A 16,251-nucleotide genomic window follows, 5' to 3' on the forward strand; every position below is an offset into this window, starting at 1 on the left:
ACAGGGGGACTGGGCTCTGATCCTTTGGGGTGCAAAAGGATCCACGTGGGGGCTGTGTGGGAAGAGGCTGTGCAGGATCCTGGGAACCCCAAAACCGTGCAGGGTCCTGAGGCTGCAGAGCCCAGGGCACCCAAGGGTGCTCTATGGGATGGATCCCCACTTTTTGGATTTCAGGTTTTTAGAATGTGACACTCACAGAGCTCATGGGGCTCTGCTGCCCTTGAAGGGGAGTTTTGGGGTGAAACCCAGCTAAATCTGGTTCCTGAGCTTTCCTCTGTGGGACACGGATGGATGGGGTCATGCTGAACACAAGAAAAACCCCAAAAAGTGTTGGATAAACCAAACTCATTTAATACAAGAACCAAATGAGCCGTTTTGTTACCAGTTCTTGGAAAAACCCCAGGTCTCTCAGGGAGGAGAGACAGAGTCCCCAAAACCACTCAGTTCACACCAGAAAACAGCAAAGTTCCAAAAATTCCTCCTTCCCTCCCCTCAGTAAAAATACAGTACAATGATTCCACGTGTTCATGGTCCTACAGACACCTCTAAAATACTCCTTGACCAGAATTCACAACAAATCCTCCCCCTGCCCCCTGGAGACATTTGACAAATATTGATTGATCCTTTCTTTGAAGCAAATCCAAGAGCTTTCACCAAAAAAGGGAGATTCCCAAAAACCTGTGGGAGTGTAGGGCCTGGTGTCCCACCAAGGTGCACAAAGCTCCCAAATTCGGTGGTGATCAGTGAAAAAAGCTGAAGGAAAATGAAATGCAAAAGCAAAAGCAGGTGAGAGCTGCTGGCAGTGAAGAGCTCTCAAGGCCCCTGGAGAGGGGAGGCCACGCTGGTTTTGTACAAAACAATGAAAACAAAAATTAAAAATAGAAGTAAAATTCTTATTTGCTGAACTCAGCAAGACAAACATGGTTTTGTCTTTCCTCTTCAGCGGCAGGAACATCCTGAGGGCTCAGGAATCACAACCACACCAATAATCAGGGATAAAATTAATTGCTTGCTATCATGCAGAATAAAATGAAGCAAAACTGAGTCTGAACTTTCCAGACTGGGAATTTCTTGGAGGCTGAAGTTGTCCAAGTTGTTTTATCCCTCCAAGTGCTCAGAGCTGTGCACAGCCTTGGGGGGGCTGTTCCAGCTGCACCTTCAGAGGGTTGGGTTGGTTTGGTCTGGGTTGGTTTGGTTTGGGTTGGTTTGGTTTGGGTTGGTTTGGGTTGGGTTGGGTTGGTTTGGGTTGGTTTGGGTTGGGTTGGGTTGGTTTGGGTTGGTTTGGGTTGGTTTGGGTTGGTTTGGGTTGGTCTGGTTTGGTTTGGTTTGGGTTGGTCTGGGTTGGTTTGGTTTGGGTTGGTTTGGTTTGGTTTGGGTTGGTTTGGTTTGGGTTGGGTTGGTTTGGGTTGGGTTGGTTTGGGTTGGTTTGGTTTGGGTTGGTTTGGTCTGGTTTGGTTTGGTTTGGTTTGGGTTGGGTTGGGTTGGGTTGGTTTGGTTTGGGTTGGTTTGGGTTGGTTTGGGTTGGGTTGGTCTGGTTTGGTTTGGGTTGGGTTGGTTTGGGTTGGGTTGGTTTGGTTTGGGTTGGTTTGGTTTGGGTTGGGTTGGTTTGGTTTGGGTTGGTTTGGTTTGGTTTGGGTTGGTCTGGTTTGGGTTGGTCTGGTTTGGGTTGGTCTGGTTTGGGTTGGGTTGGTTTGGTTTGGGTTGGTCTGGTTTGGGTTGGGTTGGTTTGGGTTGGTCTGGTTTGGGTTGGGTTGGGTTGGTTTGGTTTGGGTTGGTTTGGGTTGGGTTGGTTTGGGTTGGGTTGGTTTGGTTTGGTTTGGGTTGGTCTGGTTTGGGTTGGTCTGGTTTGGGTTGGTCTGGTTTGGGTTGGGTTGGGTTGGTTTGGTTTGGGTTGGTCTGGTTTGGGTTGGTCTGGTTTGGGTTGGGTTGGGTTGGTTTGGGTTGGTTTGGTTTGGGTTGGTTTGGTTTGGTTTGGGTTGGGTTGGTTTGGTTGGGTTGGTTTGGTCTGAGATCAGCAAAGCTCAGTTCAAGCAGGACTGGCTGGGGTGAGGAGCAGCAAGGAGAACTCCTGCCCAGTGAAATTCTCTTTGTGATGCCCTGACAAAATCCACAGGGAATCTCAGGCACTTCCTCCTGCCCACATTGCTGAGCTTTACTTGTCCTGCTTGGCAGCAAATCCACGATTCAGCCCCAGCTGATCCCTCCAGGGCTGCTCCCACTACTCCCCAAAGATCCACAGCACATTGACTCCTGACAATCCCAGATTGACACGCCTGCAAAGCCACAGGGATCACAATTAGCCATTTCTAATTAAAAGCTGCAATTAATTCGATTTTAGCACCATTGATTATCACCCATCTTGTTCCATGGGATACCTACCCCAGCATCCCAGATTCCTTTGTCTTTATGATGTACAGGAACATCAGCAAGGTGTGGAACATGTTGTTCCTGCCCTGGAGCCACAGACAGAGACACGAGGATTTAGAAATCAAAACAATTCAAAATCTCAGAGTTTTCCTAGGCTGGAACTTGCATTGGCCTCAGGGGGTGACATCAGTGACACCAGGGAGTGTGATTTGGGGTTTTACAATCAATTGGCACAGAATTCATAAGAGGCAGATGCTGTCTCCTAACCAGCACAGGCAGAATTCAGCAGCAGGGGAAGCAGCAGGTGCTGGGCAAAGCCCAAGCTGGCCCAGTCCCTGTGCCAATGCACAGAAATTGTCCAGGATTTAAAAAGAGCCCACAGCAGCCCTGGGAGTGACCCCTGAGAGCAGCAGGACCAGGCCCTGTACCTTGGGCAGGCTGTAGACGTGGCACTCGTAGATCAGCTCGTAGTGGGGAGGGTTGATGCTGCTCTGGTAGATGCAGAACACGTTTTCGTTTGAAGTGTCTGAATTCAAAATTAATTTAAAAAAAAACAGATTTAGAGGTGCTGCTGTGAGCCCAGAGGAGCAGAGCAGCTGCAGGGCAGCCCATACCTGGTTTGTCTGGAGTCTGGATGAAGTGCTGGGAAGTGAAGGTTTTGCCATCGGGATACTTGGGGTGAGGGGGGAGCCTGGAGTCCAGGTAGGTGCAGAACACGTGCATCAGGATCTGGGCAAACACAGCCAAACCTCACTGAAAGGACCCCAAAAACCCAGCAGAGCTTCCTCCTGTGGCCCCAGGGGTCAATCCCAGCCTTTGCTAACCCAGGGTTACAGTGCTGCCTTAGCCCCAGGCTGAGGAGCAGCTCCAGGCCTCAATCACCAATTTCACACTGGCTGAGAACAGCAGAGCTCAAAAAGCAGCTCTGCCCACCCCAAACCCAGCCAGGAACCTTCCCCCTTTCCCTCATGGAAATCACTGCAAAGCCTGGGCTGGCCACAATCTCAGCAATGCCAGAATTGTGAAATAGAGCCCTGGGATGAGCATCCAGAAAACCAAGGGCAGCCTGAGGGTTGTCTCAACCCTTTCTGGAGAGTTCTCAATATTTTATGTGGGTAACAGCAGCAAATTAATTAGCTGTGATCTGGTGCTCTCTGTGTTCCTTATACCCAACAGGAGCTGTCTGACAGGAAGAAGAGGATTTGCTAAAAAAAAAAAGCCACAAATCTTAAAAAATTTGTGAGATGCACTTGGAGCTCACAGCATTGTATCACCCACGATTAAGAAAAATGTGAAATTGTCTTTTTTTTTCTCTAATAGCCTTAATTAATGTCAAAACTTCTTCATTTGCACTTATGAGCTGTTCCTTTTTATCAGGACACTCAGAGCTGCTCCACAGCTGGACAATTCCAAATATTTAACCATTCCAATCAGAAAATCAAATCCTATCTCAAGGTTGATTTTCCACTTCCAGCAATGGAATCTCTTTTCATTATCCAGCAGCAAAGCCCCATTTCCTGATTTCCCCGTGCTCCTCCAAGGCTTCCTGGCTGCTCCCTCCTCACCCTCCCCCAAAATGCAGAATTCCCTGGGCCCCAGGGGGGCTGGAACTCACCGAGGAGTCGGTGGGAAGGTCCGTGTCCCATTTGCGGCCCTTGAAATCCCCGCCCCCGTTCCAGCGGAACGAGCTCATGCACCCTCCCTGGGACAGCTCTGCAATCACAGCGGTTGGCACTTCATTGGAATCACAAACGTTTGCATTTCACTGGGATAACAACAGTTATTCCACTGCAATTGCAGCAGTTTGCATTTCACTGGGATAACAACAGTTATTCCACTGCAATTAACAGCAGTTTTGATTTCACTGGGATAACAACAGTTATTCTACTGCAATGACAGCAGTTTGCATTTCACTGGGATAACAATTACAAAAGTTTTCATTTCACTGGGGTAACAACAGTTACACCACTGCAATTGCAGCAGTTTGCATTTCACTGGGATAACAACAGTTATTCCACTGCAATTACAAAAGTTTTGATTTCACTGGGATAACAACAGTTACTGCACTGCAATTACAGCAGTTTGCATTTCACTGGGATAACAACAGTTATTCCACTGCAATTACAAAAGTTTTCATTTCACTGGGATAACAACAGTTACTGCACTGCAATTACAAACATTTGCATTTCACTGGGATAACAACAGTTACTCAGTGCAATTGCAGCAGTTTTGATTTCACTGGGATAACAGCAGTTATTACACTGCAATGACAGCAGTTTGCATTTCACTGGGATAACAACAGTTATTCCACTGCAATTGCAGCAGTTTGCATTTCACTGGGATAACAACAGTTATTCTACTGCAATTACAGTTTTGATTTCACTGGGATAACAACAGTTATTCCACTGCAATTGCAGCAGTTTGCATTTCACTGGGATAACAGCAGTTATTCCACAGCAATTACAGCAGTTTGCATTTCACTGGGATAACAACAGTTATTCTACTGCAATTACAGTTTTGATTTCACTGGGATAACAACAGTTATTCCACTGCAATTGCAGCAGTTATTCCCTTCCTGGGGCTGGAAGTGCCTCTAAACAAAGGGGGTTCTGCTGTAGGAAATGGGAACAATTCAAATTGGGAGGGAAGATATTGATCCAAGGGGTGAAGCTACAGGATTATTTTTGTTTGTGGATATGGAAGTGATGATTTTTGTTTGTGGCTATTGATGGTTTTTGTTTGTGGATATTGATGATTTTTGTTTGTGGATAGTGATGATTTTTGTTTGTGGCTATGGAAGTGATGATTTTTGTTTGTGGCTATTGATGATTTTAGTTTGTGGATATTGATGATTTTTGTTTGTGGATATTGAAGTGATGATTTTTGTTTGTGGATACTGAAGTGATGATTTTAGTTTGTGGATATTGATGGTTTTTGTTTGTGGCTATTGATGATTTTTGTTTGTGGATACTGATGATTTTTGTTTGTGGATATTGATGATTTTTGTTTGTGGATATTGATGATTTTTGTTTGTGGATATGGAAGTGATGATTTTTGTTTGTGGATATTGATGATTTTGGTTTGTGGATATTGATGATTTTTGTTTGTGGATATTGATGATTTTTGTTTGTGGCTATTGATGATTTTTGTTTGTGGATACTGAAGTGATGATTTTTGTTTGTGGATATTGATGATTTTTGTTTGTGGATAGTGATGATTTTTGTTTGTGGATACGGAAGTGATGATTTTTGTTTGTGGATATTGATGATTTTTGTTTGTGGACAGTGATGATTTTTGTTTGTGGACATTGATGATTTTTGTTTGTGGACATTGATGATTTTTGTTTGTGGATACTGAAGTGATGATTTTTGTTTGTGGCTATTGATGATTTTTGTTTGTGGATATGGAAGTGATGATTTTTGTTTGTGGGTATTGATGATTTTTGTTTGTGGATATGGAAGTGATGATTTTTGTTTGTGGATATTGATGATTTTGGTTTGTGGATATTGATGATTTTTGTTTGTGGATACTGAAGTGATGATTATTGTTTGTGGATATTGATGATTTTTGTTTGTGGATATGGAAGTGATGATTTTTGTTTGTGGATATTGATGGTTTTTGTTTGTGGATACTGATGATTTTTGTTTGTGGATATTGATGATTTTTGTTTGTGGATATTGAAGTGATGATTTTTGTTTGTGGATATTGAAGTGATGATTTTTGTTTGTGGATATGGAAGTGATGATTTTTGTTTGTGGATATTGATGATTTTGGTTTGTGGATATTGATGATTTTTGTTTGTGGACATTGATGATTTTTGTTTGTGGATATTGATGATTTTTGTTTGTGGATACTGAAGTGATGATTATTGTTTGTGGATATTGATGATTTTTGTTTGTGGATACTGAAGTGATGATTATTGTTTGTGGATATTGATGATTTTTGTTTGTGGATATTGAAGTGATGATTTTTGTTTGTGGATATTGATGTGATGATTTTTGTTTGTGGATACTGAAGTGATGATTTTTGTTTGTGGATATTGATGGTTTTTGTTTGTGGATACTGATGATTTTTGTTTGTGGATATTGATGATTTTTGTTTGTGGATACGGAAGTGATGATTTTTGTTTGTGGATATTGATGATTTTTGTTTGTGGCTATTGATGATTTTTGTTTGTGGATACTGAAGTGATGATTTTTGTTTGTGGATATTGATGATTTTTGTTTGTGGCTATTGATGATTTTTGTTTGTGGATATTGATGATTTTTGTTTGTGGATACGGAAGTGATGATTTTTGTTTGTGGATACGGAAGTGATGATTTTTGTTTGTGGATATTGATGATTTTTGTTTGTGGATACTGAAGAGATGATTTTTGTTTGTGGATATTGATTTTTGTTTGTGGATATTGATGATTTTTTTTGTGGATATTGATGATTTTTGTTTGTGGACATTGATGATTTTTGTTTGTGGATATTGATGATTTTTGTTTGTGGATATGGAAGTGATGATTTTTGTTTGTGGATACGGAAGTGATGATTTTTGTTTGTGGATATTGATGATTTTTGTTTGTGGATATTGATGATTTTTGCTTGTGGATACTGAAGTGATGATTTTTGTTTGTGGATATTGATGATTTTTGTTTGTGGCTAATGAAGTGATGATTTTTGGGGATGTTTGGCCCCCAGAACAGCAGCACCAACCTCTGATCCTTTCCACCAAGTACTCCTGGTTTGGGGTCAGGTCCAGGTACTGCACCAGAGCGTTGAGGGTGGGGATGAGCGGAGCCTTCACCAGGGCTGCCTGCTTCAGGCTGCTGATGCTGGCCTCTGGGACAGACACACAGACAGACAGACACACAGACAGACAGAGTCAGCCTCAGGGGGCACTGCCGGCTCCTGCCCAGCCTGGGCACACCCCACACACGGCCCTGGCACTACAAAGTAGCACAAATGCCCTCCACATCAGCTACAAGGAAACAACAGGAGCTCAAAGAGCAGCAGGAGAGAAACAAAGGGAAAAGGAAGGAAGGGAAAAGGAAGGAAGGGAAAAGGAAGGAAGGGAAAAGGAAGAAAGGGAAAAGGAAGAAAGGGAAAAGGAAGAAAGGGAAAAGGAAGAAAGGGAAAAGGAAGGAAGGGAAAAGGAAGGAAGGGAAAAGGAAGGAAGGGAAAAGGAAGGAAGGGAAAAGGAAGAAAGGGAAAAGGAAGAAAGGGAAAAGGAAGGAAGGGAAAAGGAAGGAAGGGAAAAGGAAGGAAGGGAAAAGGAAGGAAGGGAAAAGGAAGGAAGGGAAAAGGAAGAAAGGGAAAAGGAAGAAAGGGAAAAGGAAGAAAGGGAAAAGGAAGAAAGGGAAAAGGAAGAAAGGGAAAAGGAAGAAAGGGAAAAGGAAGAAAGGGAAAAGGAAGAAAGGGAAAAGGAAGAAAGGGAAAAGGAAGAAAGGGAAAAGGAAGAAAGGGAAAAGGAAGAAAGGGAAAAGGAAGAAAGGGAAAAGGAAGAAAGGGAAAAGGAAGAAAGGGAAAAGGAAGAAAGGGAAAAGGAAGAAAGGGAAAAGGAAGAAAGGGAAAAGGAAGAAAGGGAAAAGGAAGAAAGGGAAAAGGAAGAAAGGGAAAAGGAAGAAAGGGAAAAGGAAGAAAGGGAAAAGGAAGAAAGGGAAAAGGAAGAAAGGGAAAAGGAAGAAAGGGAAAAGGAAGAAAGGGAAAAGGAAGAAAGGGAAAAGGAAGAAAGGGAAAAGGAAGAAAGGGAAAAGGAAGAAAGGGAAAAGGAAGAAAGGGAAAAGGAAGAAAGGGAAAAGGAAGAAAGGGAAAAGGAAGAAAGGGAAAAGGAAGAAAGGGAAAAGGAAGAAAGGGAAAAGGAAGAAAGGGAAAAGGAAGAAAGGGAAAAGGAAGAAAGGGAAAAGGAAGAAAGGGAAAAGGAAGAAAGGGAAAAGGAAGAAAGGGAAAAGGAAGAAAGGGAAAAGGAAGAAAGGGAAAAGGAAGAAAGGGAAAAGGAAGAAAGGGAAAAGGAAGAAAGGGAAAAGGAAGAAAGGGAAAAGGAAGAAAGGGAAAAGGAAGAAAGGGAAAAGGAAGAAAGGGAAAAGGAAGAAAGGGAAAAGGAAGAAAGGGAAAAGGAAGAAAGGGAAAAGGAAGAAAGGGAAAAGGAAGAAAGGGAAAAGGAAGAAAGGGAAAAGGAAGAAAGGGAAAAGGAAGAAAGGGAAAAGGAAGAAAGGGAAAAGGAAGAAAGGGAAAAGGAAGAAAGGGAAAAGGAAGAAAGGGAAAAGGAAGAAAGGGAAAAGGAAGAAAGGGAAAAGGAAGAAAGAAAGGGGAAAGAAAGAAAGAAAGGGGAAAGAAAGAAAGAAAGGGGAAAGAAAGAAAGAAAGGGGAAAGAAAGAAAGAAAGGGGAAAGAAAGAAAGAAAGGGGAAAGAAAGAAAGGGAAAAGACAGGGAAAAGAAAGCCAAACCAAAAGCAGCACCCACAGTTTGTTAAGCACTTTGCCACAGCAGCTTTGGAGGAAACACTCCAAGAACAACCCCAAAAGAATCACTTGATTCAAAGGCAGCACAGCAAATCAGTTAATTTAAAATAACAGAAGCAGCTGCTACAGAATCCTAACCTGACATGGAAAAGAGAACCACAGTTCATCAGAATTTTAAAAAATTTATAAGATTTTAAAAACCCCAGTTCTTTCAGGAAATGGGTGAATTGACGGAAGAACTTGGGAAAGCACACAGCAGTGGAGACAGTGAGACTTTTGGGAGACACTGAGAATTTACAGCACATCTGTCTTTGAAATGCTTTCTGCTTGGTTATTAATAATTATTATTAATGATCATTTGATCTGTAAAATTAAATTTATGGGAGAAAAAAAGAGGAATTTAAGAATTGTACCCAAGTGTCCAAGCACTGATATTTATACAAGTATTATAGAAAACCTTCCCAGCTTAACAAAACGCAGGAGGTGGAACAAAGACAGCACCAAGAAAGAGCAGAAATGGAACAAAAATATTCCCCAGCCCCAATTTATGCATTCCCAGGGTACTGATCCCACCTCCAATCTGCAGCTCTGGACAGCCCATCCTCCTCAGCTGAGTGCTCACAGATTCCATCTCTTCCACCAGGGGCACCAGGATGGTGTCATTGATCCACTGCCAGGGAAAAGGAATGTTCAATAAACCCTCAGCTTCCACCCTGCAACATCCCCACCACCACCACGAGGCACAGAAACACTGAAGCCAATCAAAGGGAGAAATAATTGAATTTAATTGTCAATTTAAGTGATCCCTTAACAGCTTCTGAAAAGGCAGAAAATTCAATGTTTAGGAGTTGGGAAGTGGACAGTGAGGAAAGGGGATTGATGCAGCTCCTCTGCTGTTTGGCTCAGGACAGCAGGAGATGAATGGGAGGGATTTGAGTGTGACAGGACAGGACATTTCCCCCTTGGAACCCCTCAGAGAGGCACTTACATTCCTGAATTTCGCTGTCCAGGAATCCATGTGCTCCAGGAGCTGCCGGTTCATTGTCACCCGAGCCCAAACCTATGGAAAAGTTGATTAAATCCACAGGAGAACCTCTCAGGGGTTTTAGGGTCTGTGACAATTCCTGCTGCTTGCAAAAGGAAGGAGCTGGCTGAATGCTGCAGGACTGACCCAGCTCAAATCCAAACCCTGAAAATCCCATTTCTCCCTCTTGGTTTCTTTTATTTTTGTGGAATTTACCTCTTCTGCAGCCTGTTTGGAGGTGAGATCAGCTTCATCCTTGTGTGCAGAAGGAGCCTGGGACCTGCAGGCCAGCTGATACTGGAACTTCCTCAGGATCTGTGCGTGGTCTGCCATGGAACGGCTGTAGTTCCAAAACGTTGGGCTGCTGGAGGGAGAGCTGGAATCTGAGCTCCCTGGAAAGGTTAATTCATTAAGGAATTAAATTCAATTATTGCCAATGATGCTGGAGACACAGCAGGGGACAACAGGTGAGTGTGAGTGAAAGCACTGCAGTCGCTCTGCAGAAACCTGCATTTACCCTTATCTTGATTGTCCCTCCCTTATCTTGATTGACCCAGGACAAAAATGCACTGGATTTATCTGAAAACCCCTTATCTGAAACCACTTGGACAAAATCCAAATCCAAAGGGTGATCTTATCTCAGTCCATTACAGCCTCCAGCTGCTCCAGAGATAACCCAGCAGCATTCCCATGCTGAGATCCTGCTCCAAGGAATAACTGGAGGAAAACTGCCCCAAGGGGAACAATGGGGCTCTGCCTCACAGGGGATCCATAAATGAATGGAACCTTTTCACTGGTGCTTCTCCCATCCCAAAAACCAGCACTGGACAAAACCAACACCTCTTCCCTGCCAAGCTTCTCCCAGCAATCCCCCCCAGTTTACCCAGCTGAACTCGGTGCTGTTTCTCCTCCTCGTTCCTCAGGAAGGTGTCCAGGGATTTGACATCTGTGATGCAGTCATCTTTGTAGGTGGAATTGTTGTACAGGATGGGCGAGAATCGGTAGTGAGACCTGATCCCAGCGCTGTCCACAGGCCCCACTCCCATGGAATAGGGAGATCCGTTGGGAGAGTGGCTGAAGCTGGAAACCTCGGGAGACAACAACAAGAACAATGAGTTCATTTTCATTCCCCAGGCTGCGGCTGTGGCACAGGGAGGCGCTGGTGATGCTGTGGCTCACCTTGGTGTAGCTGCCGCCGGGTGAGAAGGTGCCCGGGCTGCTGTGGGAGGGGCTGGCCCCGGGCAGGGGCTGCAGCTGGGGGCTGAAGCCGCTCAGGCAGCCGGGGGAGAACTTGGGGCTGGCGCTGGGCGAGCGCGAGGGGCTGTAGCTGAGCACGCACTGGCCCTGCAGCGGCGGCGACGGCGGCAGCGACAGCACCCGCTTGGGGCCCGCCTCCCGCGGCGGGGGGACCGGCACGGCTGCAAGGCAAGCACCGCGGTCACACAAACTGCCCTTCTTAACTAAAAATATCATTAATGCAATCTGAAAAACCACCTTTCTTCACTGAAAATATCATTAATGCAATGAAGCACCGCGGTCACACAAACCACCTTTCTTCATTGAAAATGTCATTAATGCAATGAAGCACCGCGGTCACACACACCACCTTTCTTCATTGAAAATATCATTAATGCAATCTGAAGCACCGCTGTCACACACATCGCCCCTCTTCATTGAAAATGTCATCAATGCAATCTGAAGCCCAAACCGCCCCTCTTCATTGAAAATATCATTAATGCAATCTGAAGCACTGCCCCTCTTCATTGAAAATGTCATCAATGCAATCTGAAGCACTGCAGTCACACACACCACCTTTCTTCATTAGAAATATCATTAATGCAATCTGAAGCACCACAGTCACACAAACCGCCTTTCTTCATTAACAATATTATTAATGCAATCTGAAGCACCGCCCCTCTTCATTGACAATGTCATCAATGCAATCTGAAGCACCGCGGTCACACAAACTGCCCTTCTTAACTAAAAATATCATTAATGCAATCTGAAGCACCGCCCCTCTTCATTGATAATGTCATCAATGCAATCTGAAGCACTGCAGTCACACACACCACCTTTCATTAAAAATATCATTAATGCAATCTGAAGCCCAAACCGCCCCTCTTCATTAAAAATATTATTAATGCAATCTGAAGCACTGCAGTCACACAAACTGCCCTTCTTAACTAAAAATATCATTAATGTAATCTGAAGCCCAAACCGCCCCTCTTCATTAACAATGTCATTAATACAATCTGAAGCACTGCAGTCACACACACCGCCCCTCTTCATTAACAATGTCATTAATACAATCTGAAGCACTGCAGTCACACACACCACCTTTCTTCATTAACAATATCATTAATACAATCTGAAGCACTGCAGTCACACACACCACCTTTCTTCATTAACAATATCATTAATACAATCTGAAGCACTGCAGTCACCCAAACCGACCCTCTTCATTGAAAATATCATTAATGCAATCTGAAGCCCAAACTGCCCTTCCTCATCAACAATATCATTAATGCAATCTGAAGCCCAAACCACCCCTCTTCATTAACAATATCATTAATGCAATCTGAAGCACTGCAGTCACACAAACCACCTTTCTTCATTAGAAATATCATTAATGCAATCTGAAGCACCGCCCCTCTTCATTGAAAATGTCATTAATGCAATCTTAGAGATGTTCAAAGCTGGCCCTACAGAACCCCCATAAAACTGAGACCTGTGAGCCCACCCTGCTGGGGGATTCTCTAATATCCCATCAGCTCCCCCATCTGTACCACGCTAATTAATCTCTCAATTATCTAAAACACAATTAGTTTTTTGCGGGCAACAACAGACAGAACAAGAGGACACAGTCTCAAGGGAGATACAGCTGGAATTGAGGAGGAAGTTTTACCACAGAAAAATTTCCATTTTTCAAATATTGGAATCACCCACCCAGGAAGGTGGTGGGGTCACCATCCCTCGGTGTGTTTGAACAAAGACTGGATGTGGCACTGGGTGCCATGATCTGGCTGAGCTGTTGGAACATGGGTTGGACTCCATGATCTTAAAGATCTCTTGCAACCCAGAAATTCTGTGATAGCTCCACCTCAAATGGCACAAACCAAACCACAACACGGAGCCCAGCTGCTGGCCCTGCACAGGACAACCCCAAACAGCCAGCTCAGCTTACAGCCCTTGTCAGAGGAGAGAATTCAGAATAAAGAGCCCAGAGCTGCAGAAAGCACAATGAAAGCGTGGAAAAGAACAAAAGGAGGGTTGATTCCCCACCTGCCCTGCGCAGCCAGCCCATGATGGGCTGGCTGGGACTCGTCACCAAGCTGCCTGGTGCTGCTGTGTAGGTGAAGTACCTCCAGAAGTCAAACAGGGCGTTGAGGCTGAACAGGGCTGCCAGGGCAAATTCTGCAAGAAACACAAAATTTATGTCATTTTTTGGGCAAAAATTACATTATTGGCAAAACCAGGCTGTGTCTGTTTAAAACAGGTCATTGTTGGTGCTGCCAGTTTGGGGAGGTAGCCAAGATTTCTTCACTTCCTTAGGCAAGAACCTTTGGAGATCATTTTCCTCACTGTTGAAATTAATTTACACATTTAAAATTTAATTTTTAAAATGGGATTGTTACTTTCCAAAAAAAGAAATCTCATGATTCTTGCTTCTTTCCATCCTGTTTGACAGAGCTTAGAGTCTCCTCTGAAACCAGCTTGAATTGTTGTAAAATTCCACCCACACCCAGAGCACAACACAGCAGGAAAATAAATCTAAGGCTCTCTAAAGCCTTAAGAAAGATTTCACACATTAATAAAGTCCTTCCTGCCCATTTCCCATAGAGAAAAAGCTGTTAACACTCCTTATCTGCCCTTGAAAAAGATGGAACTCCAGCAGAGAAATCACAGAAAACTAAACAAAGTTTTGGTTTAAAACTCAAACAGGAAAAAAAAAAAACACCTTAAAAACAACCTCCCAGCAATAAAAAATGAGTAAAAATCAATCCTGAAATTTGATTTAAATGCTGCAACGACTCACCAATGTACCAGAGGGGAAAGCAGGTGATGTTGTAGTATGTGCTCAGGAGCTTCCCAGTCCTGAAAAGCAAAACAAGAAGGGAGAATTTAGCAGGAATTCCATCCTGGGGGACATTTAGGGCTGCACACGGTGGAATCTTGGCTGGTTTGGATCAGATGGAACAGTTAACTCACATTTCAGTGTAGATCATGCCTGCTACAGAGATATTGAGGAGTCCCCAGGCCAGCACCACCTTCCTGGTCTCAGCCTGTTTCCTCATCTTCACAGCCAGGTCGATGAGGGACGTGTCTGGACTCTTGTTCGGTGTCATTGTCTGTGAGAACACAGGGAAAAGGCAAAATCTGTCAATTTTTAATCAACAGGAAGATTTCAGCCAGGTGACTGAGGAACAGTGTCCATCTTCTGCCTCATTTTTGAATAATAACGTTCTTCAAAAGGAGGAGGGAAAGCTCCTGCCTCCTGCAGGCAAGACTGATGTTTTTAGTGAAAATTCTCACTTATTTCAGGAGGTAACAGAGTATTTTCTGTCATATGAAACCCACAGATTTTATTTCCTCCTCTATGCCCAGTAACACCTTACATGAAGGAAATAACCCTGTCCCAGGCAGGCAGCCCTCACATCACCCCCAGACCTCAACCCCTTCCCCAAACTTCTCCTCTTCCCTCCTCAAACCTCACCTTTCCCCCACCCCAAAGCTCTCCTCTCCCTTAGCACAAACCTCTTCGATGATCCTCCTCCTCAAAGTTCTCTGATCCCCTCTCCAAATTTAAACTCTGCCGCTTCTCACACTTCCCTTCTTTCCCCGCCCCCAACCTCTGCTCCTCCCACTCCCCACACCCCTCTGATCCCCCTCCTCACATTTCATCTGTGCCTTGTCCTCCTCCCACACCCCTCTGATCCCCCTCCTCACATTTCATCTGTGCATTGTCCTCCTCCCAAACCTCTCTGATCCCCCTCCTCACATTTCATCTGTGCATTGTCCTCCTCCCAAACTCCTCTGATCCCCCTCCTCACATTTCATCTGTGCATTGTCCTCCTCCCAAACCCCTCTGATCCCCCTCCTCACATTTCATCTGTGCCTTGTCCTCCTCCCACACCTCTCTGATCCCCCTCCTCAAACCTCACTGTCCCCTTTTCCAAACCTCTCTGATCCCCCTCTTCACATTTCATCTGTGCAGACCTCAATGTTCCCCTCCTCAAACCTTCCCTCTCCTCCTCCCCAAAACTTCTGATCCCCCTCCTCAAACCTCACTGTCCCCCTTTCCAAACTTCCCTGGTCCCCCTCCTCACATTTCATCTTTGCAGACCTCAATGTCCTCCTTCCCATACCCCTCTGATCCCTCTCCTCACATTTCATCTGTGCATTGCTGTCCTCAAACCTCTCTGATACCCCTCCTCACATCTCATCTCTGCAGACCTCAATGTCCCCCTCCTCAAACCTCCCCTCTCCTCCTCCCCAAAACCTCTGATCCCCCTCCTCAAACCTCACTGTCCCCCCTCCTCACATTTCATCACTGCAGACCTCAATGTCCTCCTCCCCACACCCCTCTGATCCCCCTCCTCACATTTCATCTGTGCATTGCCCTCCTCACATCACATCTCATCTCTGCAGACCTTTCTGATCCCCTCCTCAAACCTCCCCTCTCCTCCTCCTCACACCTCTCTAATCCCTCTCCTCCCCCAACCTCTCCGCGCCTCTCCGGTCCTCCCTCCCCGAACCTCCCTTGTCAACCGCCCTCCCCAAACCTCACCGCTCCCCTCCCCACAGCTCCCGGTCCCCGTCCCGAAGCTCGGCCGTTCCCCCGCCATGTCCCACCTCACCTCTCGGCAGATCGGTCCCGTTTTCCCCTCAGCCCGGGCAGTTTTTTCCCCTTTTCCCGCCGGGCTCTTCGCTCCCCTCACGCCGCCGCGGCCTCGCGCCCAGTGCGCCTGCGCGGGCGCTCGCGCCGCGTCACCGGCCGCGCCGGGGGAGGAGCAAAGGGGGCGGGGGCTCGCGCGCGGGTTTTGGCGGGAAGGGCGTGAGGGGGCCGCCATGTTGGGGGGGGCGGAGGAGCCTTCACAGTTTCGCTCTGGGGTTTTTTACTTGGCTTTACCGCTAAATTGTTTAGTTACTGTGAAAAACGCTAGCCACTTGTTTTTTAAAATGTTAAAAGTTTGACAGTAATAAAATTGTTATAAAAATATTAATACAATTAGAGTAATAATAATTTGGACAATTTGGATTAGGACAATATGAGACAATAGAAACAAAGAGTTACAGACGGTCCGGGTACCTTTTCTGGGCAAAATAAGCCCGAAAAAGGACCCACGTTAACAGACGATTAACCCTTAAAAACAATAACCTGTTGCATATTCATACACCTCATACATGATGCAT

The 16,251-nt window shown here is 45.1% G+C and overlaps 1 protein-coding gene across 1 annotated transcript; it reads right to left on the reverse strand.

Annotated features, from left to right (window-relative positions):
* Window positions 1-328: 328 nt before the first annotated feature.
* TMEM209 (transmembrane protein 209) lies at window positions 329-15,829 on the reverse strand. The gene is made up of 15 exons (XM_074540343.1): window positions 15,696-15,829; window positions 14,047-14,186; window positions 13,874-13,932; window positions 13,120-13,251; window positions 11,017-11,255; window positions 10,721-10,925; window positions 10,054-10,229; window positions 9,802-9,873; window positions 9,387-9,483; window positions 7,069-7,194; window positions 3,983-4,080; window positions 2,982-3,096; window positions 2,796-2,893; window positions 2,380-2,453; window positions 329-2,273 (listed from the first exon to the last, which is right to left on the reverse strand). Exons 2-15 carry the CDS (start codon window positions 14,181-14,183, stop codon window positions 2,219-2,221), a joined length of 1,683 nt encoding a protein of 560 aa, XP_074396444.1. The 5' UTR covers window positions 14,184-14,186; window positions 15,696-15,829; the 3' UTR covers window positions 329-2,218.
* Between the last annotated feature and the right edge of the window lie 422 nt (window positions 15,830-16,251).

Source organism: Zonotrichia albicollis, chromosome 4 (assembly GCF_047830755.1).
Source record: "Zonotrichia albicollis isolate bZonAlb1 chromosome 4, bZonAlb1.hap1, whole genome shotgun sequence".
NCBI classification, from domain to species: Eukaryota; Metazoa; Chordata; class Aves; order Passeriformes; family Passerellidae; genus Zonotrichia; species Zonotrichia albicollis.

What these genes read in the sequence shown, in the direction of transcription:
- TMEM209 (XM_074540343.1), bottom strand. Translation starts at nt 14,183, where the DNA reads ATGACACCGAACAAGAGTCCAGACACGTCCCTCATCGACCTGGCTGTG. An exon ending in GGCATGATCTACACTGAAAT is followed by an intron (nt 13,933 to 14,046) that starts GTGAGTTAACTG and finishes TTTGCTTTTCAG; the next exon opens with GACTGGGAAGCTCCTGAGCA. An exon ending in CTTGGTGGAAAGGATCAGAG is followed by an intron (nt 4,081 to 7,068) that starts GTTGGTGCTGCT and finishes CTGTGATTGCAG; the next exon opens with AGCTGTCCCAGGGAGGGTGC.